A 26,024-nucleotide genomic window follows, 5' to 3' on the forward strand; every position below is an offset into this window, starting at 1 on the left:
TATCTCCCCGAGAGAGAGGGGACTGAGAGACACCAGTCAGTGTACAGATATCTCCCTGAGAGAGAGGGGACTGAGAGACGCCAGTCAGTGTACAGATATCTCCCTGAGAGGGAGAGGAGACTGAGAGACACCAGTCAGTGTACAGATATCTCCCTGAGAGAGAGGACTGAGAGACACCAGTCAGTGTACAGATATCTCCCTGAGAGAGAGGGGACTGAGAGACACCAGTCTGTGTACAGATATCTCCCTGAGAGAGAGGGGACTGAGAGACACCAGTCAGTGTACAGATATCTCCCTGAGGGAGAGATAGGACTGAGAGACACCAGTCAGTGTACAGACATCTCCCTGAGGGAGAGATAGGACTGAGAGACACAAATCAGTACCTCTGAATATCAGACCACATGTGCAATCTTCAATACTGTTGGAGAGTTTGAACCAGGAAATGTCTGATCCATATTCGGGAATGACCAGGTTTTAGGCAGTGTTCAGCCCTGACATTGAGAGTCATTTTCATACACAACAAGGCAACAACAAATTTTTGACTAACGGTTTCTTTATTGATTTGATAAAAAATATTCAGACATAACAGTTGTCGGGTGACCTTTCTGACCCTGGTACCACACGAAGACCGCGACAAGTCTTTTATTTTCGCATTCACCCAAACATCATATATTACAAACAGAAATAATAAGTTATCTCGAAGAAAAGGAGGTGGTAAAACTCGGTTATATCGCGGAAGCCTTTGAATTGTTCCCATTTTGTTGGAAATGTTGTCCATTTTTAACAATATGGCCGACATTTCCAACAAAATGGCCACAATTCAAAGGCTTCAGCTGCCGTTTTTGTTTGAAAATTGACCATTTTGTTTGTAATGGAGGACATTTTGTTTGAAATGGAGGACATTTTGTTTGAGATGGAGGACGTCTATTTCGATATGGAGGGCGTTTTGCTTGAAATGGCGGCCATCTCATTTGAAATGAGGACATTCCGTTGGCAATGACGGCCATTTTGTTTGAGATGGAGGTCGATTTGTTTGCCACGGGGCTGTATTGTCTGAAATCGGCAGAGCCAAGCGCGTCGCGCGGGAGCTGCACAAATCCGCTATGGCCCGCTTCCCGTGCGCACAGCGGACCAACCACTTCAACGCGGCGGCGCCCTCGAAGCCTCAGATTCTGACATTTATCCCAATGCGCCGCCCATCCCAACGGGCACAGGCCGGGGAGATGGCGATTATCGGCTACGACAGAGACTGGGGAGTGAAGTGCCTGAGGTGGCGGGCGGGGGGGGCAGGAAGCAGCGAGGCAGTGCTGAAGGCGTGAGGAAGAGACTGCCCGAGGTAGATTGATGCCTGAAGTCACGGCCAATTTGACTCACAAAATGGCTGCCGTGGCCAGATATGCACGATCCTTGGCTTGGCACAATCGTCTACATGCTGGGGGAAGAAAGCTGTAGCCTCTGTCCACCAACCGCATCGCCCCTGACATGATACTGGAACAATCCCCCACTTATAGTTAAAGAAATTGGTTTAGACATCTCAGTTGGGGGAGAGGAGGAATGGGGGGGGAACGGTGGGGAGGGGTAGGGGTGGGATGCATGGACTGAGGCGTAGCCGCGCCTCAGGAAGCGATAATCATGGGTGTTCGCCGCTCGGGATCGGATCCTTCTCTGGCCCGCTGCCCGTTACTGGGCCTTCCTCCTGAATAAGGCCCGGGCCTTGGTGCTTCTCGCTGAGACCCATTGACACAGGCCCGTTGGTTTCATGCTGCAGGCGTACCTCTGGCTCTGAGTCCCATTCCAGTTGCCGGTGAAGATTCCGTCAGTCCAGAGGCATTGGCTGCCCGCGGTGACACCGCAGGGCAGAGACAAGCAGGGGACGACCTAACCAGAGAGACAAGTGGAGAAGCAAGTTAGAAAAAGCCAACTCGCTCGGGCTGGACATGCACGCCTATGGACCCCACCTCCTTTTATTCTGGGGGGGGGGGGGGGGGGGGGGGGGGGGGAGGGAGCGGGGGAGACTCCTCGCTGGCGAGCCCAGAATTTGATGCCGATTCCTAATTTCCCTATGAAACGCCTCACGAGGGCCTATTTCTGAGGGGCAGTTCATGGTCAACCTGTGTGTGCAGGAGGGTCGGGAGTCACATGTAGGAGAGACTGAGGTAAGGACGGTAGATTTCCCTCACCCCAAAGAGGCCATCAGTGAACCAGGTGGGTTTTTATGACAATTGATAATGATGGGGACAGTGTAGAGGGAGCTTTACTCTGTATCTAACCCCGTGCTGTACCTGTCCTTGGAGTGTTTGATGTGGACAGTGCAGAGGGAGCTTTACTCTGTATCTGACCCCATGCTGTACCTGTCCTGGGAGTGTTTGATGGGGACAGTGTAGAGGGAGCTTTACTCTGTATCTAACCCCGTGCTGTACCTGTCCTGGGAGTGTTTGTTGGGGACAGTGTAGAGGGAGCTTTACTCTGTATCTAACCCTGTGCGGTACCTGTCCTGGGAGTGTTTGATGGGGACAGTGTAGAGGGAGCTTTACTCTGTATCTAACCCCGTGCTGTACCTGTCCTGGGAGTGTTTGATGGGGACAGTGTAGAGGGAGCTTTACTCTGTATCTAACCCCGTGCTGTACCTGTCCTGGGAGTGTTTGATGGGGACAGTGTAGAAGGAGCTTTACTCTGTATCTAACACCGTGCTGTACCTGTCCTGGGAGTGTTTGATGGGGACAGTGTAGAGGGAGCTTTACTCTGTATCTAACCCCGTGCTGTACCTGTCCTGGGAGTGTTTGATGGGGACAGTGTAGAGGGAGCTTTATTCTGTATCTAACCCCGTGCTGTACCTGTCCTGGGAGTGTTTGATGGGGACAGTGTAGTGGGAGCTTTACTCTGTATCTAACCCCGTGCTGTACCGGTCCTGGGAGTGTTTGATGGGGACAGTGTAGAGGGAGCTTTACTCTGTATCTAACCCCGTGCTGTACCTGTCCTGGGAGTGTTTGATGGGGACAGTGTAGAGGGAACTTTACTCTGTATCTAACCCCGTGCTGTACCTGTCCTGGGAGTGTTTGATGGGGACAGTGGAGAGGGAGCTTTACTCTGTATCTAACCCCGTGCTGTACCTGTCCTGGGAGTGTTTGATGGGGACAGTGTAGAGGGAACTTTACTCTGTATCTAACCCCGTGCTGTACCTGTCCTGGGAGTGTTTGATGGGGACAGTGGAGAGGGAGCTTTACTCTGTATCTAACCCCGTGCTGTACCTGTCCTGGGAGTGTTTGATGAGGACGGTGTAGAGGGAGCTTTACTCTGTATCTAACCCCGTGCTGTACCTGTCCTGGGAGTGTTTGATGAGGACGGTGTAGAGGGAGCTTTACTCTGTATCTAACCCCGTGCTGTACCTGTCCTGGGAGTGTTTGATGGGGACAGTGTAGAGGGAGCTTTACTCTGTATCTAACCCCGTGCTGTACCTGTCCTGGGAGTGTTTGATGGGGACAGTGTAGAGGGAGCTTTACTCTGTATCTAACCCCGTGCTGTACCTGTCCTGGGAGTGTATGATGGGGACAGTGTAGAGGGAGCTTTACTCTGTACCTAACCCCGTGCTGTACCTGTCCTGGGAGTGTATGATGGGGACAGTGTAGAGGGAGCTGTGTCTCTGACTGGGCTAGGTTTTGACTTACCGTGCAGTGACAGCCAGCCTCGTATATCCTCTCGAGGCCGGCCTGCTGGGCGAGGGTCAGTTGACTCCAGGGCCTGTTGAAGCTACAGATGCTGATGAAGACTTTGCCGTCGGTCCCCAAGCTACCTGCGGGCGGAAGAGGACAGCATGACGTTAAATTGGGAATGTCGACCGTCGCCCCTGGCCGGCCCCTCCAGTCCGGCCCACCGATCGGGGGGAGACGAACCGACGTTCTGAGCGGCTAGGCCGGAACGGCTGGAGTGGTGGTGTGGTAAACCACGTTATTGCATTATATGTATTGTATTGTGTTGTACGTGCCTGGGCTTGTCCAGGCCGGCTCAGCCTGTGGCTCCTCCCCTCGGGCTGCTGTATAAAAGTGGCAAGTCTCCGCCTCCAGACCCAGTTCGGGTCCAGAGACAGGAGGCTTGCTGTTTAGTGTATTAAAGTCTCAGTTACATTCAGCACTCGTCGTGTGTTATTGATGGTGTATCAATTTAATACACTAACCAGCAAGCCCCCTGCCTCTGGGCACGGGGGTGGAGACTTACCACTTTTATACAGCAGCCCGAGGGGAGGAGCCACAGGCGGAGCCTGGACAAGCCCAGGTATGCACAATACAGCACCATGCATATAATGCAATAACGACTCTGACATGACCTCTGCCTCCGGTATCAAGGCCCTGCACAGCCTTTTCCCCCTGTTCGGGTTCCCCACCTACACCCACAGTGATCGGGGCTCCTCCTTTGTGAGCGATGAGCTGCGTCAGTTCCTGCTCGGCAAAGGCATCGCCTCCAGCAGGACGACCAGCTACAACCCCCGGGGAAACGGGCGGGTGGAGAGGGAGAACGCGACGGTCTGGAAGCCCGTCCTCCTGGCCCTACGGTCAAGGTGTCTCCCAGTCTCCCGCTGGGAGGAGGTCCTCCCCGACGCACTCCACTCCATCCGGTCGCTCCTGTCAAAGCCCCCGACAGACTTGACCTTTCAGACCACTCCACCCCCGCCGGACTATTTTTTAAACAGGGGGTGAATGTGGTAAACCACGTTATTGCATTATATGCATGGTGCTGTGTTGAACATGCCTGGGCTTGGCCAGGCTGGCTCCGCCTGTGGCTCCTCCCCTCGGGCTTCTGCACAAAAGTGGCAAGTCTCCGCCTCCGGACCCAGTTCGGGTCCAGAGGCAGGAGACTTGCTGGTTAGTGTATTAAAGCCTCAGTTACATTCAGCACTCGTCGTGTGTTATTGATGGTGTATCAGGCGGTGAGGAGGAATGTTTGAGAGGTGATGCGTACCTGTCAGGACGTACTCCTCGTTCATCTCGTCCGCTCGGAGCACCATTCCACAGACAAAGTCCGCCAGGGGCGTGTAGACGTGGCGAATCCGCTCAACCTTCTCGAAACCTTTGTACATCTGAGGGGGACAGAATGTGGAGACAACTCGGAGTTAATTCGCCGGCTTCCTGCGGGGGTCCCTGGCCCTGCCCTTGCACGCCTCATCCGCAAGCAGACTGACCCGCTTTCCGACGTCCAGCACCGTCGCAGACAGCGACGCACTGCATCGCAACAGCGCCTTTCCCACCTTGCACGGGCCCCCGAGGAGGTTTGCAGGGGGCGCAGGTCAAACAGAATTTGACCCTGAGCCACCGTGATGAGGTGTTAGAGGCGGGACGGAAACCCCAGTCAAAGAGGTCGGCTTTCTAAGGAGTGTCTTAAAGGAGAGGGAGCGAGACAGAGAGAGAGACAGAGGGAGAGAGAGAGAGAGAGAGAGAGAGAGGGAGAGAGAGGGAGAGCGAATGAGGGCGAGAGAGAGAGAGAGACAGAGAGACAGAGAGAGAGAGAGAGAGAGCGAATGAGGGCGAGAGAGAAAGAGCGAGAAGAGACAGAGAGAGAGAGAGCGAGACAGAGAGAGAGAGAGAGAGAGAGAGAGAGGGAGAGAGAGGGAGAGCGAATGAGGGCGAGAGAGAAAGAGCGAGAAGAGACAGAGAGAGAGAGAGCGAGACAGAGAGAGAGAGAGAGTGAGACAGAGAGAGCGAGCGAGACAGAGAGAGCGAGAAGAGACAGAGAGAGAGAGAGCGAGACAGAGAGAGCGAGCGAGACAGAGAGACAGAGAGAGAGGGAAGGGGACCTACCTTCTGTTGTTGAACTTCATACTGGATCCATTGAAAGGCATTCGGGTCGCTGCTGTTGTCCATGGCAATCACCTTTGACCCAACTATTTTTCCCTTGATCACTGCAGGGAAGGAAACAGCCTTGTTAATGGGGGCTGGAGATGGCGGGGTGGTGGGCGTGAGGGTGTGGGTGGGAGGGGGGAGTGAAGGTGTGGATGGGAGGGGGGAGTGAAGGTCTGGGTAAGGTTGGGTGCTAAAAGTTGTGGATTAGGCTTAGTTATCAGAAAGGCCGAAAGCCAGGCCTCGATTTCGGGTGAAGGTTAATTGTCAAGACTGGGATATTCTGAGGTGACAGCCTGATTCCCACTGCTCCGCTGTTGGCGGCCTTGCCTCCACCTGCCTGGGGGGCCCGAAGCTAAATTCACTCCCTAAATCTCTCTGCCCCCCCCCCTCTCTCACTCTCTCTCTGTCACTCTCACTCTCTCTCTATCTCTCCATCTCTCACACGCTCTCTGTCTCTCACTCGCTCTCTGTCTCTCACTCGCTCTCTCTCTCTGTCTCTCACTCGCTCTCTCTCTCTGTCTCTCACTCGCTCTCTCTCTCTGTCTCTCACTCGCTCTCTCTCTCTGTCTCTCACTCGCTCTCTCTCTCTGTCTCTCACTCGCTCTCTCTCTCTGTCTCTCACTCGCTCTCTCTCTCTGTCTCTCACTCGCTCTCTCTCTCTGTCTCTCACTCTCTCTCTCTCTCTCTCTCTCTCTCTCTCACTCTCTCTCTCTCTCTCTGTCTCTCACTCTCTCTCTGTCTCACACTCTCTCTCTGTCTCACACTCTCTCTCTGTCTCACACTCTCTCTCTGTCTCTCACACTCTCTCTGTCTCTCACACTCTCTCTGTCTCTCACACTCTCTCTGTCTCACACACTCTCTCTGTCTCACACACTCTCTCTGTCTCACACACTCTCTCTGTCTCACACACTCTCTCTGTCTCACACACTCTCTCTCTGTCTCACACACTCTCTCGCTGTCTCTCACTGTCTCTCACTCTCTCTCTCTGTCTCTCACTCTCTCTCTCTGTCTCTCACTCTCTCTCTCTGTCTCTCACTCTCTCTCTCTGTCTCTCACTCTCTCTCGCTGTCTCTCACTCTCTCTCGCTGTCTCTCACTCTCTCTCGCTGTCTCTCACTCTCTCTCGCTGTCTCTCACTCTCTCTCGCTGTCTCTCACTCTCTCTCTCTGTCTCTCACTCTCTCTCTGTCTCTCACTCTCTCTCTGTCTCTCACTCTCTCTCTGTCTCTCACTCTCTCTCTGTCTCTCACTCTCTCTCTGTCTCTCACTCTCTCTCTGTCTCTCACTCTCTCTCTGTCTCTCACTCTCTCTCTGTCTCTCACTCTCTCTCTGTCTCTCACTCTCTCTCTCTCTCTGTCTCTCACTCTCTCTCTGTCACTCTCACTCTCTCTCTGTCACTCTCACTCTCTCTCTGTCACTCTCACTCTCTCTCTGTCACTCTCACTCTCTCTCTGTCACTCTCACTCTCTCTCTGTCACTCTCACTCTCTCTCTGTCACTCTCACTCTCTCTCTGTCACTCTCACTCTCTCTCTGTCACTCTCACTCTCTCTCTGTCACTCTCACTCTCTCTCTGTCACTCTCACTCTCTCTCTGTCACTCTCACTCTCTCTCTGTCACTCTCACTCTCTCTCTGTCACTCTCACTCTCAGTGCATCTTGTGGACGGTACAAACGGCTGCCGCTGTGCGTCTTGGGCAGAGGCAGTGGATGTTTGACGGAGCTGGATGGGGTGAAAGCTCCTGAATCAGATCCTGGACGGGATCCGGAGGAGACGGCCGAGGAGGGCTCAGAGACGGGAATAGGACAGGGCAGTGAATTCCGGAAAGAGCTGTGACAGCAGCTGGCATGAAGACAGGCACCAGCCACAACAGACACAGGGTGAGTCAGGGCGGCACTCACTGTGGGTCACCGCTCACTGTTTGGATGAGTTGGTACACCGAGGCATCAATGACAAATTCACTATAATCAGCAAAGAGGCAATTAACTGACCTCATCGCCAACCACACCCCATCACAACAACGTTTGACTTGGTTTTTTTTCCCTCTTGCGCTCTCTCTCTCACACACACACTCTCAAACAGAGAGAGAGAGGGACAGAGAGTGAGAAAGAGAGAGCCAGAGAGAGAGAGACAGAGAGAAAGAGACAGCGAGAGAGAGACAGAGAGCGAGAAAGAGAGAGCCAGAGAGAGAGACAGAGAGAAAGAGACAGGGACAAAGAAAGAGACAGAGAGACAAAGACAGAGAGCCAGAGATAGAGAGAGCGATAGAGAGAGAGAGAGAAAGAGAGAGAGAGACAGAGAGAGCGACCGAGAGAGAGAGAGACAGACACAGAGGGACAGATAGAAAGAGGCCAGGAAAGAGAGGGAGAGGTGGGGAGGTTTAGGGAGTGAATTACAGAGCTCAGCTCCCCCCAGGCAGCTGAAGGCATGGCCGCCAATGGTGGAGCGATGGGAATCGGGGGATACTCGAGAGGCCGGAATTGGAGGAGCGCAGAGATCTCGGAGGGTTGTAGGGACTGGAGGAGGTTACAGAGATAGGAACGGTTGTAGGGACTGGAGGAGTTTACAGAGATAGGGAGGGTTGTTGGGACTGGAGGAGGTTGCAGAGATAGGGAGGGTTGTAGGGACTGGAGGAGGTTACAGAGACAGGGAGGGTTGTAGGGGCTGGAGGAGGTTACAGAGACAGGGAGGGTTGTAGGGGCTGGAGGAGGTTACAGAGATAGGGAGGGTTGTAGGGACTGGAGGAGGTTACAGAGACAGGGAGGGTTGTAGGGACTGGAGGAGGTTACAGAGACAGGGAGGGTTGTAGGGGCTGGAGATTACAGAGATAGGGAGGGTTGTAGGGACTGGAGGAGGTTACAGAGACAGGGAGGGTTGTAGGGGCTGGAGATTACAGAGATAGGGAGGGTTGTAGGGGCTGGAGGAGGTTACAGAGATAGGGAGGGTTGTCGGGGCTGGAGGAGGTTACAGGGATAGGGAGGGTTGTAGGGGCTGGAGATGGTTACAGAGATAGGGAGGATTGTAGGGGCTGGGGCAGGTTACAGAGATAGGGACGGTTGTAGGGACTGGAGGAGGTTACAGAAATAGGGAGGGTTGTAGGGGCTGGAGGAGGTTACAGAGATAGGGAGGGTTGTAGGGGCTGGAGGAGATTACAGAGATAGGGAGGGTTGTAGGGGCTGGAGGAGGTTACAGAGATAGGGAGGATTGTTGGGGCTGGAGGAGGTTACAGAGATAGGGGGGTTGTAGGGGCTGTAGGAGGTTACAGAGATAGGGGGGTTGTAGGGGCTGTAGGAGGTTACAGAGATAGGGAGGGTTGTAGGGGCTGGAGGAGGTTGCAGAGATAGGGAGGGTTGTAGGGGCTGGAAGAGGTTACAGAGATAGAGAGGGTTGTAGGGGCCTGAGGTGGTTACAGAGATAGGGAGGGTCGTAGGGGCTGGAGGTGGTTACAGAGATAGGGAGGGTTGTAGGGGCCTGAGGTGGTTACAGAGATAGGGAGGGTTGGAGGGGCTGGAGGAGGAGACAGAGATAGGGAGGGTTGTCGGGGCTGGAGGAGGTTACAGAGATAGGGAGGGTTGTAGGGCTGGAGGAGGTTACAGAGATAGGGAGGTTTGTAGGGGCTGGAGGAATTACAGAGATAGGGAGGGCTGTAGGGCCTGGAGGAGGTTACTGGGATAGGGAGGGTTGTAGGGGCTGGAGGAGGTTACAGAGATAGGAAGGGTTGTAGGGCTGGAGGATGTTACAGAGATAGGGAGGTTTGTAGGTGCTGGGGGTGGTTACAGAGATAGGGAGGGATGTAGGGCTGGAGGAGGTTGCAGAGATAGGGAGGGTTGTAGGGCTGGGGGAGGTTACAGAGATAGGGACGGTTGTAGGGACTGGAGGAGGTTACAGAGATAGGGATGGTTGTAGTGGCTGGAGGAGGTTACAGAGATAGGGAGGGCTGTAGGGGCTGGAGGAGGTTACAGAGATAGGGAGGGTTGTAGTGGCTGGAGGAGGTTACAGAGATAGGGATGGTTGTAGTGGCTGGAGGAGGTTACAGAGATAGGGAGGGTTGTAGGGACTGGAGGAGGTTAGAGATAGGGAGGGTTGTAGGGGCTGGAGGAGGTTACAGAGATAGGGACGGTTGTTGGGGCTGGAGGAGGTTACAGAGATAGGGAGGGTTGTAGGGGCTGGAGGAGGTTACAGAGATAGGGAGGGTTGTAGGGGCTGGAGGAGGTTACAGAGATAGGGAGGGTTGTAGTGGCTGGAGGAGGTTACAGAGATAGGGATGGTTGTAGTGGCTGGAGGAGGTTACAGAGATTGGGAGGGTTGTAGGGACTGGAGGAGGTTAGAGATAGGGAGGGTTGTAGGGGCTGGAGGAGGTTACAGAGATAGGGACGGTTGTTGGGGCTGGAGGAGGTTACAGAGATAGGGAGGGTTGTAGGGGCTGGAGGAGGTTACAGAGATAGGGAGGGTTGTAGGGGCTGGAGGAGGTTACAGAGATAGGGACAGTTGTTGGGGCTGGAGGAGGTTACAGAGATAGGGAGGGTTGTAGGGGCTGGAAGAGGTTACAGAGATAGGGAGGGTTGTAGGGGCTGAGTGAGAGGAATGCTGAGATTTTAGAGGGTTCGAGAGGTAAACAGTAATTAAGTTCAGGCTCTGAATAATTGCTGCTAAACCTCTTTCCTTTCGGACTGACTATTTAGATCCTTTTGCATCTAGTGTTGCATTGTTACCATTCCTAACTGCCCTGTGAGGAAGTGGTGGTCATCGGCCCCGCCTTCCCTCCAGACAATTGCTTGACACGAGAGAGAGGGGAATGTAGCCCATGTTAAACCAGGTTGGCTTAGTGGGTAAGGAGTCACAGAGTCTCAGACTGCCAGAATCCTGGCATTTCTAAGTCAATATGAGAGATTCCTGGTCACTTTTTCTGATGTCAGCTAGCATTTCCTAGTGTTTTAAACTAAATTCAAATGGTAAATTGCCCCAGCTGAGGTCTGAACCATCCATCACTGGGTTCTTAGTCAAGTTTCAATCCACCCATTGCTCCCCAATCCACCCACGGAAAGAGTCAACAGAATGATTGGGCCAGGCTTCAAGGCCAGACACAGGCCCCAGGCCTCAAGGCCAGACACAGGCCCCAGGCCTCAAGGCCAGACACAGGCCCCAGGCCTCAAGGCCAGACACAGGCCCCAGGCCTCAAGGCCAGACACAGGCCCCAGGCCTCAAGGCCAGACACAGGCCCCAGGCCTCAAGGCCAGACACAGGCCCCAGGCCTCAAGGCCAGACACAGGCCCCAGGCCTCAAGGCCAGACACCGGCCCGAGGTCTCAACACAAAACACAGGCCGCAGGCTCAGGCCTGGTCACATAGGGCCCAAAACCAGGCCCTTGCAGGCCGAGGCTCCTGGTTTTCTGGAGCTGCTTTTCTACATTCATTGAACACAGGATTAGGATTATTTACAACTGAACACCCCCATCCGGCATCAGCTTAACCATTTGTAATGTATCCAAGAAAAATTTGTAATTGGGGAGATTTATTCCACAAGCTGTGTGGGAAACTTCAATTTTTTAATTATGTGGATTGAATATCATGCCTGGAAATAGGGGGAGAAAAGGTGCCAAACACCATCCTGTTCACTCCCACTGTGCACAATCCCAATGGACCCAAACCCCTTCCCATTCACTCCCACTGTACACAATCCCAATGGACCAAAACCCCTTCCCATTCACTCCCACTGTGCACAATCCCAATGGACCCAAACCCCTTCCCATTCACTCCCACTGTGCACAATCCCAATGGACCAAAACCCCTTCCCATTCACTCCCACTGTGCACAATCCCAATGGACCCTAACCCCTTCCCATTCACTCCCACTGTACACAATCCCAATGGACCCAAACCCCTTCCCATTCACTCCCACTGTACACAATCCCAATGGACCCGAACCCCTTCCCATTCACTCCCACTGTACACAATCCCAATGGACCCAAACCCCTTCCCGTTCACTCCCGCTGTACACAATCCCAATGGACCCAAACCCCTTCCCATTCACTCCCACTGTACACAATCCCAATGGAGCCAAACCCCGTCTCCTTCACTCCCACTGTACACAATCCCAATGGACCCAAACCCCTTTCCATTCACTCCCACTGTACACAATCTCAATGGATCCAAACCCCTTCCCATTCACTCCCGCTGTACACAATCCCAATGGATCCAAACCCCTTCCCATTCACTCCCGCTGTACACAATCCCAATGGACCCAAACCCCTTTCCATTCACTCCCGCTGTACACAATCCCAATGTACCCAAACCCCTTCCCATTCACTCCCACTGTGCACAATCCCAATGCACCCAAACCCCTTCCCATTCACTCCCACTGTACACAATCCCAATGCACCCAAACCCCTTCCCATTCACTCCCACTGTGCACAATCCCAATGGACCCAAACCCTTTCCCATTCACTCCCACTGTACACAATCCCAATGGACCCAAACCCCTTCCCATTCACTCCCACTGTACACAATCCCAATGCACCCAAACCCCTTCCCATTCACTCCCACTGTACACAATCCCAATGCACCCAAACCCCTTTCCATTCACTCCCACTGTACACAATCCCAATGGGCCCAAACGCCTTTCCATTCACTCCCACTGTACACAATCCCAATGGACCCAAACGCCTTCCCATTCACTCCCACTGTACACAATCCCAATGCACCCAAACCCCTTTCCATTCACTCCCACTGTACACAATCCCAATGGACCCAAACCCCTTCCCATTCACTCCCACTGTGCACAATCCCAATGGACCCAAACCCCTTCCCATTCACTCCCACTGTGCACAATCCCAATGGACCCAAACCCCTTCCCATTCACTCCCACTGTGCACAATCCCAATGGACCCAAACCCCTTCCCATTCACTCCCACTGTGCACAATCCCAATGGAGCCAAACCCCTTCCCGTTCACTCGCACTGTCCACAATCCCAATGGACCCAAACTCCTTCCCGTTCACTCCCACTGTACACAATCCCAATGGATCCAAACCCCTTTCCATTCACTCCCACTGTACACAATCCCAATGGACCCAAACCCCTTCCCGTTCACTCCCACTGTCCACAATCCCAATGGATCCAAACCCCTTCCAGTTCACTCCCACTGTACACAATCCCAATGGACCCAAACACCTTCCCATTCACTCCCACTGTACACAATCCCAATGGACCCAAACCCCTTCCCATTCACTCCCACTGTGCACAATCCCAATGGACCCAAACCCCTTCCCATTCACTCCCACTGTGCACAATCCCAATGGACCCAAACCCCTTCCCATTCACTCCCACTGTGCACAATCCCAATGGACCCAAACCCCTTCCCATTCACTCCCACTGTGCACAATCCCAATGGAGCCAAACCCCTTCCCGTTCACTCCCACAATCCCAATGGACCCAAACTCCTTTCCATTCACTCCCATTGTACACAATCCCAATGGACCCAAACCCCTTCCCGTTCACTCCCACTGTCCACAATCCCAATGGATCCAAACCCCTTCCCGTTCACTCCCACTGTGCACAATCCCAATGGAGCCAAACCCCTTCCCGTTCACTCGCACTGTCCACAATCCCAATGGACCCAAACTCCTTCCCGTTCACTCCCACTGTACACAATCCCAATGGACCCAAACCCCTTCCCATTCACTCCCGCTGTACACAATCCCAATGGATCCAAACCCCTTCCCATTCACTCCCGCTGTACACAATCCCAATGGACCCAAACCTCTTCCCGTTCACTCCCACTGTCCACAATCCCAATGGATCCAAACCCCTTTCCATTCACTCCCACTGTACACAATCCCAATGGACCCAAATGCCTTCCCATTCACTCCCACTGTACACAATCCCAATGGACCCAAACCCCTACCCATTCACTCCCACTGTACACAATCCCAATGGACCCAAACCCCTTCCCATTCACTCCCACTGTGCACAATCCCAATGCACCCAAACCCCTTCCCATTCACTCCCACTGTACACAATCCCAATGCACCCAAACCCCTTCCCATTCACTCCCACTGTGCACAATCCCAATGGACCCAAACCCTTTCCCATTCACTCCCACTGTACACAATCCCAATGGACCCAAACCCCTTCCCATTCACTCCCACTGTACACAATCCCAATGCACCCAAACCCCTTCCCATTCACTCCCACTGTACACAATCCCAATGCACCCAAACCCCTTTCCATTCACTCCCACTGTACACAATCCCAATGGACCCAAACGCCTTCCCATTCACTCCCACTGTACACAATCCCAATGCACCCAAACCCCTTCCCATTCACTCCCACTGTACACAATCCCAATGCACCCAAACCCCTTTCCATTCACTCCCACTGTACACAATCCCAATGGACCCAAACCCCTTCCCATTCACTCCCACTGTGCACAATCCCAATGGACCCAAACCCCTTCCCATTCACTCCCACTGTGCACAATCCCAATGGACCCAAACCCCTTCCCATTCACTCCCACTGTGCACAATCCCAATGGACCCAAACCCCTTCCCATTCACTCCCACTGTGCACAATCCCAATGGAGCCAAACCCCTTCCCGTTCACTCCCACTGTCCACAATCCCAATGGATCCAAACCCCTTCCCGTTCACTCCCACTGTGCACAATCCCAATGGAGCCAAACCCCTTCCCGTTCACTCGCACTGTCCACAATCCCAATGGACCCTAACCCCTTCCCATTCACTCCCACTGTACACAATCCCAATGGACCCAAACCCCTTCCCATTCACTCCCACTGTACACAATCCCAATGGATCCGAACCCCTTCCCATTCACTCCCACTGTACACAATCCCAATGGACCCAAACCCCTTCCCGTTCACTCCCGCTGTACACAATCCCAATGGACCCAAACCCCTTCCCATTCACTCCCACTGTACACAATCCCAATGGAGCCAAACCCCGTCTCCTTCACTCCCACTGTACACAATCCCAATGGACCCAAACCCCTTTCCATTCACTCCCACTGTACACAATCTCAATGGATCCAAACCCCTTCCCATTCACTCCCGCTGTACACAATCCCAATGGATCCAAACCCCTTCCCATTCACTCCCGCTGTACACAATCCCAATGGACCCAAACCCCTTTCCATTCACTCCCACTGTACACAATCTCAATGGATCCAAACCCCTTCCCATTCACTCCCACTGTACACAATCCCAATGAACCCAAACCCCTTCCCGTTCACTCCCACTGTACACAATCCCAACGGATCCAAACCCCTTCCCATTCACCCCCACTGTACACAATCCCAATGGACCCAAACCCCTTCCCATTCACTCCCGCTGTACACAATCCCAATGGATCCAAACCCCTTCCCATTCACTCCCGCTGTACACAATCCCAATGGATCCAAACCCCTTTCCATTCACTCCCACTGTACACAATCCCAATGGACCCAAATGCCTTCCCATTCACTCCCACTGTACACAATCCCAATGGACCCAAACCCCTACCCATTCACTCCCACTGTACACAATCCCAATGTACCCAAACCCCTTCCCATTCACTCCCACTGTGCACAATCCCAATGCACCCAAACCCCTTCCCATTCACTCCCACTGTACACAATCCCAATGCACCCAAACCCCTTCCCATTCACTCCCACTGTGCACAATCCCAATGGACCCAAACCCTTTCCCATTCACTCCCACTGTACACAATCCCAATGGACCCAAACCCCTTCCCATTCACTCCCACTGTACACAATCCCAATGCACCCAAACCCCTTCCCATTCACTCCCACTGTACACAATCCCAATGCACCCAAACCCCTTTCCATTCACTCCCACTGTACACAATCCCAATGGACCCAAACGCCTTTCCATTCACTCCCACTGTACACAATCCCAATGGACCCAAACGCCTTCCCATTCACTCCCACTGTACACAATCCCAATGCACCCAAACCCCTTTCCATTCACTCCCACTGTACACAATCCCAATGGACCCAAACCCCTTCCCATTCACTCCCACTGTGCACAATCCCAATGGACCCAAACCCCTTCCCATTCACTCCCACTGTGCACAATCCCAATGGACCCAAACCCCTTCCCATTCACTCCCACTGTGCACAATCCCAATGGACCCAAACCCCTTCCCATTCACTCCCACTGTGCACAATCCCAATGGAGCCAAACCCCTTCCCGTTCACTCGCACTGTCCACAATCCCAATGGACCCAAACTCCTTCCCGTTCACTCCCACTGTACACAATCCCAATGGATCCAAACCCCTTTCCATTCACTCCCACTGTACACAATCCCAATGGACCCAAACCCCTTCCCGTTCACTCCCACTGTCCACAATCCCAATGGATCCAAACCCCTTCCAGTTCACTCCCACTGTACACAATCCCAATGGACCCAAACACCTTCCCATTCACTCCCACTGTACACAATCCCAATGGACCCAAACCCCTTCCCATTCACTCCCACTGTGCACAATCCCAATGGACCCAAACCCCTTCCCATTCACTCCCACTGTGCACAATCCCAATGGACCCTAACCCCTTCCCATTCACTCCCACTGTGCACAATCCCAATGGACCCAAACCCCTTCCCATTCACTCCCACTGTGCACAATCCCAATGGAGCCAAACCCCTTCCCGTTCACTCCCACAATCCCAATGGACCCAAACTCCTTTCCATTCACTCCCATTGTACACAATCCCAATGGACCCAAACCCCTTCCCGTTCACTCCCACTGTCCACAATCCCAATGGATCCAAACCCCTTCCCGTTCACTCCCACTGTGCACAATCCCAATGGAGCCAAACCCCTTCCCGTTCACTCGCACTGTCCACAATCCCAATGGACCCAAACTCCTTCCCGTTCACTCCCACTGTACACAATCCCAATGGACCCAAACCCCTTCCCATTCACTCCCGCTGTACACAATCCCAATGGATCCAAACCCCTTCCCATTCACTCCCGCTGTACACAATCCCAATGGACCCAAACCTCTTCCCGTTCACTCCCACTGTCCACAATCCCAATGGATCCAAACCCCTTTCCATTCACTCCCACTGTACACAATCCCAATGGACCCAAATGCCTTCCCATTCACTCCCACTGTACACAATCCCAATGGACCCAAACCCCTACCCATTCACTCCCACTGTACACAATCCCAATGGACCCAAACCCCTTCCCATTCACTCCCACGGTGCACAATCCCAATGCACCCAAACCCCTTCCCATTCACTCCCACTGTACACAATCCCAATGCACCCAAACCCCTTCCCATTCACTCCCACTGTGCACAATCCCAATGGACCCAAACCCTTTCCCATTCACTCCCACTGTACACAATCCCAATGGACCCAAACCCCTTCCCATTCACTCCCACTGTACACAATCCCAATGCACCCAAACCCCTTCCCATTCACTCCCACTGTACACAATCCCAATGCACCCAAACCCCTTTCCATTCACTCCCACTGTACACAATCCCAATGGACCCAAACGCCTTCCCATTCACTCCCACTGTACACAATCCCAATGCACCCAAACCCCTTCCCATTCACTCCCACTGTACACAATCCCAATGCACCCAAACCCCTTTCCATTCACTCCCACTGTACACAATCCCAATGGACCCAAACCCCTTCCCATTCACTCCCACTGTGCACAATCCCAATGGACCCAAACCCCTTCCCATTCACTCCCACTGTGCACAATCCCAATGGACCCAAACCCCTTCCCATTCACTCCCACTGTGCACAATCCCAATGGACCCAAACCCCTTCCCATTCACTCCCACTGTGCACAATCCCAATGGAGCCAAACCCCTTCCCGTTCACTCGCACTGTCCACAATCCCAATGGACCCAAACTCCTTCCCGTTCACTCCCACTGTACACAATCCCAATGGATCCAAACCCCTTTCCATTCACTCCCACTGTACACAATCCCAATGGACCCAAACCCCTTCCCGTTCACTCCCACTGTCCACAATCCCAATGGATCCAAACCCCTTCCAGTTCACTCCCACTGTACACAATCCCAATGGACCCAAACACCTTCCCATTCACTCCCACTGTACACAATCCCAATGGACCCAAACCCCTTCCCATTCACTCCCACTGTGCACAATCCCAATGGACCCAAACCCCTTCCCATTCACTCCCACTGTGCACAATCCCAATGGACCCAAACCCCTTCCCATTCACTCCCACTGTGCACAATCCCAATGGACCCAAACCCCTTCCCATTCACTCCCACTGTGCACAATCCCAATGGAGCCAAACCCCTTCCCGTTCACTCCCACAATCCCAATGGACCCAAACTCCTTCCCGTTCACTCCCACTGTACACAATCCCAATGGATCCAAACCCCTTTCCATTCACTCCCATTGTACACAATCCCAATGGACCCAAACCCCTTCCCGTTCACTCCCACTGTCCACAATCCCAATGGATCCAAACCCCTTCCCGTTCACTCCCACTGTGCACAATCCCAATGGAGCCAAACCCCTTCCCGTTCACTCGCACTGTCCACAATCCCAATGGACCCAAACTCCTTCCCGTTCACTCCCACTGTACACAATCCCAATGGATCCAAACCCCTTTCCATTCACTCCCACTGTACACAATCCCAATGGACCCAAACCCCTTCCCGTTCACTCCCACTGTCCACAATCCCAATGGATCCAAACCCCTTCCAGTTCACTCCCACTGTACACAATCCCAATGGACCCAAACACCTTCCCATTCACTCCCACTGTACACAATCCCAATGGACCCAAACCCCTTCCCATTCACTCCCACTGTGCACAATCCCAATGGACCCAAACCCCTTCCCATTCACTCCCACTGTGCACAATCCCAATGGACCCAAACCCCTTCCCATTCACTCCCACTGTGCACAATCCCAATGGACCCAAACCCCTTCCCATTCACTCCCACTGTGCACAATCCCAATGGAGCCAAACCCCTTCCCGTTCACTCCCACTGTCCACAATCCCAATGGACCCAAACTCCTTCCCGTTCACTCCCACTGTACACAATCCCAATGGATCCAAACCCCTTTCCATTCACTCCCATTGTACACAATCCCAATGGACCCAAACCCCTTCCCGTTCACTCCCACTGTCCACAATCCCAATGGATCCAAACCCCTTCCCGTTCACTCCCACTGTCCACAATCCCAATGGACCCAAACCCCTTCCCGTTCACTCCCACTGTGCACAATCCCAATGGACCCAAACCCCTTCCCATTCACTCCCACTGTACACAATCCCAATGGACCCAAACCCCTTCCCGTTCACTCCCACTGTGCACAATCCCAATGGGTTTTCTGTCACTCACCCACATCTGCTTGGCAGTAGGTTTGCTGGGGGTGTGACGGGCCACAGCTACAGGCGTCCGCCGGCTGGTGTACGCTCAGGAGCAGCAGTCCCACAGCCAGCAATCCGGAGGCGGTGAAGCACATGGTCATCTTGCTGGCGAGTCAGGGGAAGCGAGTGAGTTTGAGGATGTGTGGGCTTGGAGATCGAGAGCCGGACTGTGGTCAAAACTGATAGGCCTGCAGAGAGCGGGAGAGAGTTAGCTTTAACATAGATTCACCCCACAACTGGAGTCAGTACAGTTAACATTCCACAAATAAACCGAGTATCTAGCTGTTTGAAATGAAATGTGAATCGCTTATTGTCACAAGTAGGCTTCAAATGAAGTTACTGTGAAAAGCCCCTAGTCGCCACATTCCGGCACCTGTTCGGGGAATTGAACCGTGCTGCTGGCCTGCTTTCAAAGCCAGCGATTTAGCCCTATGCTAAACCAGCCATTGTTTGTCTCTCTATCTCCTCTGACTCGCTCACTCTCTGTGTGTCTCTCTTTCTCTGTCTGTCTCTCTCCCTGTCTCTGTGGCACACCCTGACCTCTCACCTTCCACCTTTCCTCTTTGGCCTGAGGTAGGGTGCACGTAGCCCAGCGACAGGCAATGACCAGAGAGGGAGTGGGGAGAGGAACTGATGGACAATGAAAGAGCGAGGAAGAGGGAGACAGAGAAAGGGGGAGACCGAGAGAGAGAGAGAGACACACACGAGAGAGTGCGACAGAGAAGGAGAGGCAGGGAGAGACAGGGACAGAAAGAGAGAGAGGGAGACACAGAGAGAGTGAGACAGAGAAGGAGAGACAGGGACAGACACAGAAAGAGAGAGAGGGAGACACAGAGAGAGTGAGACACAGAGAGAAAGAGAGAGACGGAGAACAAGAGACGCAGACTCAGAGAGAGAGGAGAAAGAGACAGAGAGAAAGACACAAAGTCAGAGTGGGAGAGGGACAGAGCGAGAGGGAGACAAAGGGACAGAGAGAGAGGTTGAGAGGGACAGAGAAACAGAGTGAGAATGAAAATGAGAGAAACGGAGAGGGAGAGAGAAACAGAAACACAGGGAGAAAGACAGAAACAGTAAGAGTGTGAGAACGAGAGTGAAAAGAGAGATAGAGAGTGTGACAGCACAGAGAGTCAGAGGGAGACAGCGAAAGAGAGAGAGAGTGAGAGACTATCAGAGAGACAGAGATAGGGAGAGAGAGACAGAGTGAATATGTAATGGCGGAGTGCTCTGATCTGTTTACAATACCTGTGCACACTCGCCAGAGCTGACAGTGCTTGCTCACATTGCTTGCTCAAAGCGATAGACCGTCTCCACATTGTAATTTGCTGCCAACTCTCTCCACATAGCCCTGTATCAATCCCCAAACTAATCCCACTGCCCCGCTCTCTCCCCATAGCCTGTATCAATCCCCAAACTAATGCCTCTGTCCCACTCTCTCCCCATAGCCCTGTATCAATTCCCAAACTAATCCCACTGCCCCGCTCTCTCCCCATAGCCCTGTATCAATCCCCAAACTAATACCTCTGTCCCACTCTCTCCCCATAGCCCTGTATCAATTCCCAAACTAATCCCACTGCCTCACTCTCTCCCCATAGCCCTGTATCAACCCCGAAACTAATCCACTACCCCGCTCTCTCCCCAGAGACCTGTATCAATCCCAAATTAATCCCACTGCCCCGCTCTCTCCCCATAGCCCTGTATCAATCCCCAAACTAATCCCACTGCCCCGCTATCTCCCCATAGCCCTGTATCAATCCCCAAACTAATCCCACTGCCCCACTCTCTCCCCATAGCCCTGTATCAATCCCCAAACTAATCCCACTGCCCCACTCTGTCCCCATAGCCCTGAATCAATCACAAACTAATCCCACAGCCCCGCTCTCTCCCCATAGCCCTGTATCAATCCCCAAACTAATCCCACTGTCCTGCTCTCTCCCCATAGCCCTGTATCAATCCCCAAAGTAATCACACTGCCCCACTCTCTCCCCATAGCCCTGTATCAATCCCCAAACTAATCCTACTGCCCCGCTCTCTCCCCATAGCTCTGCATCAATCCCAAACTAATCCCACTGCCCCGCTCTCTCCCCATATCCCTCTATCAATCCCCAAACTAATCCCACTGCCCCGCTCTCCCCCCATAGCCCTGATCAATCCCCAAAGTAATCACACAGCCCCACTCTCCCCATAGCCCTGTATCAATCCCAAACTAATCCCACTGCCCCGCTCTCTCCCCATAGCCCTCTATCAATCCCCAAACTAATCCCACTGCCCCGCTCTCTCCCCACAGCCCTGTATCAATCCCCAAACTAATCCCACTGCCCCGCTCTCTCCCCATAGCCCTGTATCAATCCCAAAACTAATCCCACTGTCCCACTCTCTCCCCATAGCCCTGTATCAATCCCCAAACTAATCCCACTGCCCCGCTCTCTCCCCATAGCCCTGTATCAATCCCAAAACTAATCCCACTGCCCTACTCTCTCCCCATAGCCCTGTATCAATCCCAAAACTAATCCCACTGCCCCACTCTCTCCCCATAGCCCTGTATCAATCCCAAAACTAATCCCACTGTCCCACTCTCTCCCCATAGCCCTGTATCAAACCCCAAACTAATCCCACTGCCCCACTCTCTCCCCATAGCCCTGTATCAATCCCAAACTAATCCCACTGCCCCACTCTCTCCCCATAGCCCTGTATCAATCCCAAACTAATCCCATTGTCCCGCTCTCTCCCCATAGCCCTGTATCAATCCCCAAACTAATCCAACTGCCCCGCTCTCTCCCCATAGCCCTGTATCAATCCCAAACTAATCCTACTGCCCCGCTCTCCCCCCATAGCCCTGTATCAATCCCAAACTAATCCCACTGCCCCGCTCTCTCCCTATAGCCCTGTATCAATCCCAAACTAATCCCACTGCCCCGCTCTCTCCCCATAGCCCTGTATCAATCCCCAAACTAATCCCACTGCCCCACTCTCTCCCCATAGCCCTGTATCAATCCCAAACTAATCCCACTGCCCCGCTCTCTCCCTATAGCCCTGTATCAATCCCAAACTAATCCCACTGCCCCACTCTCTCCCCATAGCTCTGTATCAATCCCCAAACTAATCCCACTGCCCCGCTCTCTCCCCATAGCCCTGTATCAATCCCAAAACTAATCCCACTGTCCCACTCTCTCCCCATAGCCCTGTATCAATCCCCAAACTAATCCCACTGCCCCGCTCTCTCCCCATAGCCCTGTATCAATCCCAAAACTAATCCCACTGCCCTACTCTCTCCCCATAGCCCTGTATCAATCCCGAAACTAATCCCACTGCCCCACTCTCTCCCCATAGCCCTGTATCAATCCCAAAACTAATCCCACTGTCCCACTCTCTCCCCATAGCCCTGTATCAAACCCCAAACTAATCCCACTGCCCCACTCTCTCCCCATAGCCCTGTATCAATCCCAAACTAATCCCACTGCCCCGCTCTCTCCCCATAGCCCTGTATCAATCCCAAAACTAATCCCACTGCCCCACTCTCTCCCCATAGCCCTGTATCAATCCCAAAACTAATCCCACTGTCCCACTCTCTCCCCATAGCCCTGTATCAAACCCCAAACTAATCCCATTGCCCCTCTCTCTCCCCATAGCCCTGTATCAATCCCGAAACTAATCCCACTGCCCCACTCTCTCCCCATAGCCCTGTATCAATCCCAAAACTAATCCCACTGTCCCACTCTCTCCCCATAGCCCTGTATCAAACCCCAAACTAATCCCACTGCCCCACTCTCTCCCCATAGCCCTGTATCAATCCCAAACTAATCCCACTGCCCCGCTCTCTCCCCATAGCCCTGTATCAATCCCCAAACTAACCCCACTGTCCCGCTCTCTCCCCATAGCCCTGTATCAATCCCCAAACTAACCCCACTGTCCCGCTCTCTCCCCATAGCCTGTATCAATCCCCAAACTAATCCCACTGCCCATTCCGCTCTCCCTCTCGTTTGAAAGCATGTTGCAATGCTGACACAGGATGTTGTTTCTCTGGGCAGTGTCTCGCTCGTTGCCAATCAAGTTGCCGGTGGAGGAGACAGTTCCAGCAGTGTTCGGCCTGAGCTGTAAAGCTAACCACCCCCCAGGCACTCATCGCCACAGACTAACAATCCGACCAACTCCTGCCGAAGGCGATCTCTTACCTTGGAGCTGCAAGGTGTTGCTTCCCCGCTGTGATGAATGCTTGGGTTCCCAGGGCTTTTATACCCACCCTCCATCCCCCGGCCCCTCCCACATGGATGAGGTATTCCACTGGGACAGGAAAAAATACCAGAGCGTCTGTTTCTGCATTCCAGAGTCCCGACGTAAGGATACCACTGCCAGCGTCAGAGAGTGGAGAGTGAGAGGCAACATTGCAGCGTGACCAGACAGGGGCAGGAAGCTCCCTGCAAACCCCCAGCCCCGGCACGACAACCTCCCACTCCCTCACATCCACCTTTCCAAGAATCGAGCCCTTACCCAATGTCGCTCAGCAAAGAGCTTTACTCAGTGACTCGTGGCCACGTCAGAGATCAAATCTAATGTCTCACCGCTTCACTGGGAATGTTTGATGGGGACAGTGTAGAGGGAGCTTCACTCTGTATCTAACCCCGTGCTGTACCTGTCCTGGGAGTGTTTGATGGGTACAGTGTAGAGGGAGCTTTACTCTGTATCTAACCCCGTGCTGTACCTGTCCTGGGAGTGTTTGATGGGTACAGTGTAGAGGGAGCTTTACTCTGTATCTAACCCCGTGCTGTACCTGTCCTGGGAGTGTTTGATGGGTACAGTGTAGAGGGAGCTTTACTCTGTATCTAACCCCATGCTGTACCTGTCCTGGGAGTGTTTGATGGGTACAGTGTAGAGGGAGCTTTACTCTGTATCTAACCCCGTGCTGTACCTGCCCTGGGGGTGTTTGATGGGGACAGTGTAGAGGGAGCTTTACTCTGTATCTAACCCCGTGCTGTACCTGTCCTGGGAGTGTTTGATGGGGTCAGTGCAGAGGGAGCTTTACTCTGTATCTAACCCCGTGCTGTACCTGTCCTGGGGGTGTTTGATGGGGACAGTGTAGAGGGAGCTTTACTCTGTATCTAACCCCGTGCTGTACCTGTCCTGGGAGTGTGTGATAGGGACAGTGTAGAGGGAGCTTTACTCTGTATCTAACCCCGTGCTGTACCTGTCTTGGGAGTGTTTGATGGGGACAGTGTAGAGGGAGCTTCACTCTGTATCTAACCCCGTGCTGTACCTGTCCTGGGAGTGTTTGATGGGGACAGTGTAGCGGGAGCTTTACTCTGTATCTAACCCCGTGCTATACCTGTCCTGGGAGTGTTTGATGGGGACAGTGTAGAGGGAGCTTTACTCTGTATCTAACCCCGTGCTGTACCTGTCCTGGGAGCGTTTGATGGGGACAGTGTAGCGGGAGCTTTACTCTGTATCTAACCCCGTGCTGTACCTGTCCTGGGAGTGTTTGATGGGGACAGTGTAGAGGGAGCTTTACTCTGTATCTAACCCCGTGCTGTACCTGTCCTGGGAGTGTTTGATGGGGACAGTGTAGAGGGAGCTTCACTCTATTCGGACCCTCTGACAGTGCGGCACTCCCTCAGCACTGACCCTCTGACAGTGCGGCGCTCCCTCAGCACTGACCCTCTGACAGTGCGGCGCTCCCTCAGCACTGACCCTCCGACAGTGCGGCGCTCCCTCAGCACTGACCCTCCGACAGTGCGGCGCTCCCTCAGCACTGACCCTCTGACAGTGCGGCGCTCCCTCAGCACTGACCCTCCGACAGTGCGGCGCTCCCTCAGCACTGACCCTCCGACAGTGCGACGCTCCCTCAGCACTGACCCTCCGACAGTGCGGCGCTCCCTCAGCACTGACCCTCCGACAGAGCGGCGCTCCCTCAGCACTGACCCTCCGACAGTGCGGAGCTCCCTCAGCACTGACCCTCCGACAGTGCGACGCTCCCTCAGCACTGACCCTCCGACAGTGCGGCGCTCCCTCGGCACTGACCCTCCGACAGTGCGACGTTCCCTCAGCACTGACCCTCCGACAGTGCGGCGCTCCCTCAGCACTGACCCTCCGACAGTGCGGCGCTCCCTCAGCACTGACCCTCCGACAGTGCGGCGCTCCCTCAGCACTGACCCTCCGACAGTGCGGCGCTCCCTCGGCACTGACCCTCCCACAGTGCGGTACATGCTTTTGCTGAAACTGAATAATGCGTCCGGCCTGGGTGACTGAGCTGAAATCTCTGGCATGCTTGCCGAATCCACCACCTGCTGTTTCAAAGGTGCGAGAGTGTAATCATCGAAAACATTTCGAAATGTTGACCACTGAAATCGAAAATACATTCTCTTGTTGAAGGTTGCTGGTCATGTCTCATTGGGCCCTTGAGGCCTGAATGTGGTCTGAAAGCATTTTGACCTTCATTTTACTCTAATTTTGAAAGTGATTAAACTGATGTCATCACATCTTTTGCGGAAGAGTTTAATGAAGACCAGATGAATTTCCCTGTGTCCTCCCAAGTGACAACTGACCACAGGTGTTTCCTGGTGTTGTCGTTCCCACCAGGCCTGTCGTCAAGGCCTGAGGCCTCAACAAAGTCATGTTAACTCTTTGGGTGTACTGTATCTTAATGCAAGACGAACGGTTACCTGTTGCCAGGGACGTTAATGTGGACCCTTCCCACCATCCATCTTGACTCCGCCTCATTAATCTCCGTCTTTTCTCTGAACCCCTCAATCCCCACCCTCTCCCCGTATCCCTCAATCCCACCCTCTCCCCGTATCCCTCAATCCCCACCCTCTCCC

At 53.4% G+C, this 26,024-nt stretch overlaps 2 protein-coding genes across 3 annotated transcripts in view; one reads left to right on the forward strand and one right to left on the reverse strand.

The window, feature by feature from the left end:
* Positions 1–1,000, forward strand: part of LOC140399437 (synapsin-2-like) — a 74,789-nt gene extending 73,789 nt beyond the window's left edge. The window contains exon 6 of the mRNA XM_072489014.1: positions 878–1,000. Coding sequence (XP_072345115.1) covers positions 878–1,000 — 123 coding nt within the window. The remainder of the gene's footprint in view (positions 1–877) is intronic.
* Positions 536–23,542, reverse strand: LOC140398924 (metalloproteinase inhibitor 1-like). Of its 2 annotated transcripts, none has more exons than XM_072487912.1 (6): positions 23,388–23,542; positions 19,190–19,406; positions 5,790–5,890; positions 4,954–5,071; positions 3,666–3,790; positions 536–1,878 (listed from the first exon to the last, which is right to left on the reverse strand). In XM_072487912.1, the coding sequence occupies exons 2-6, from the start codon at positions 19,317–19,319 to the stop codon at positions 1,681–1,683; spliced, it is 672 nt and encodes a 223-aa protein (XP_072344013.1). In that variant the 5' UTR covers positions 19,320–19,406; positions 23,388–23,542; the 3' UTR covers positions 536–1,680. The 2 variants fall into 2 exon arrangements, with proteins under 2 accessions (XP_072344013.1, XP_072344014.1); XM_072487913.1 differs by lacking the exon at positions 23,388–23,542 and adding an exon at positions 20,461–20,615.
* Positions 23,543–26,024: the final 2,482 nt, after the last annotated feature.

The sequence above is a fragment of the Scyliorhinus torazame genome, chromosome 22, assembly GCF_047496885.1.
Source record: "Scyliorhinus torazame isolate Kashiwa2021f chromosome 22, sScyTor2.1, whole genome shotgun sequence".
In the NCBI taxonomy this organism is placed as follows: Eukaryota; Metazoa; Chordata; class Chondrichthyes; order Carcharhiniformes; family Scyliorhinidae; genus Scyliorhinus; species Scyliorhinus torazame.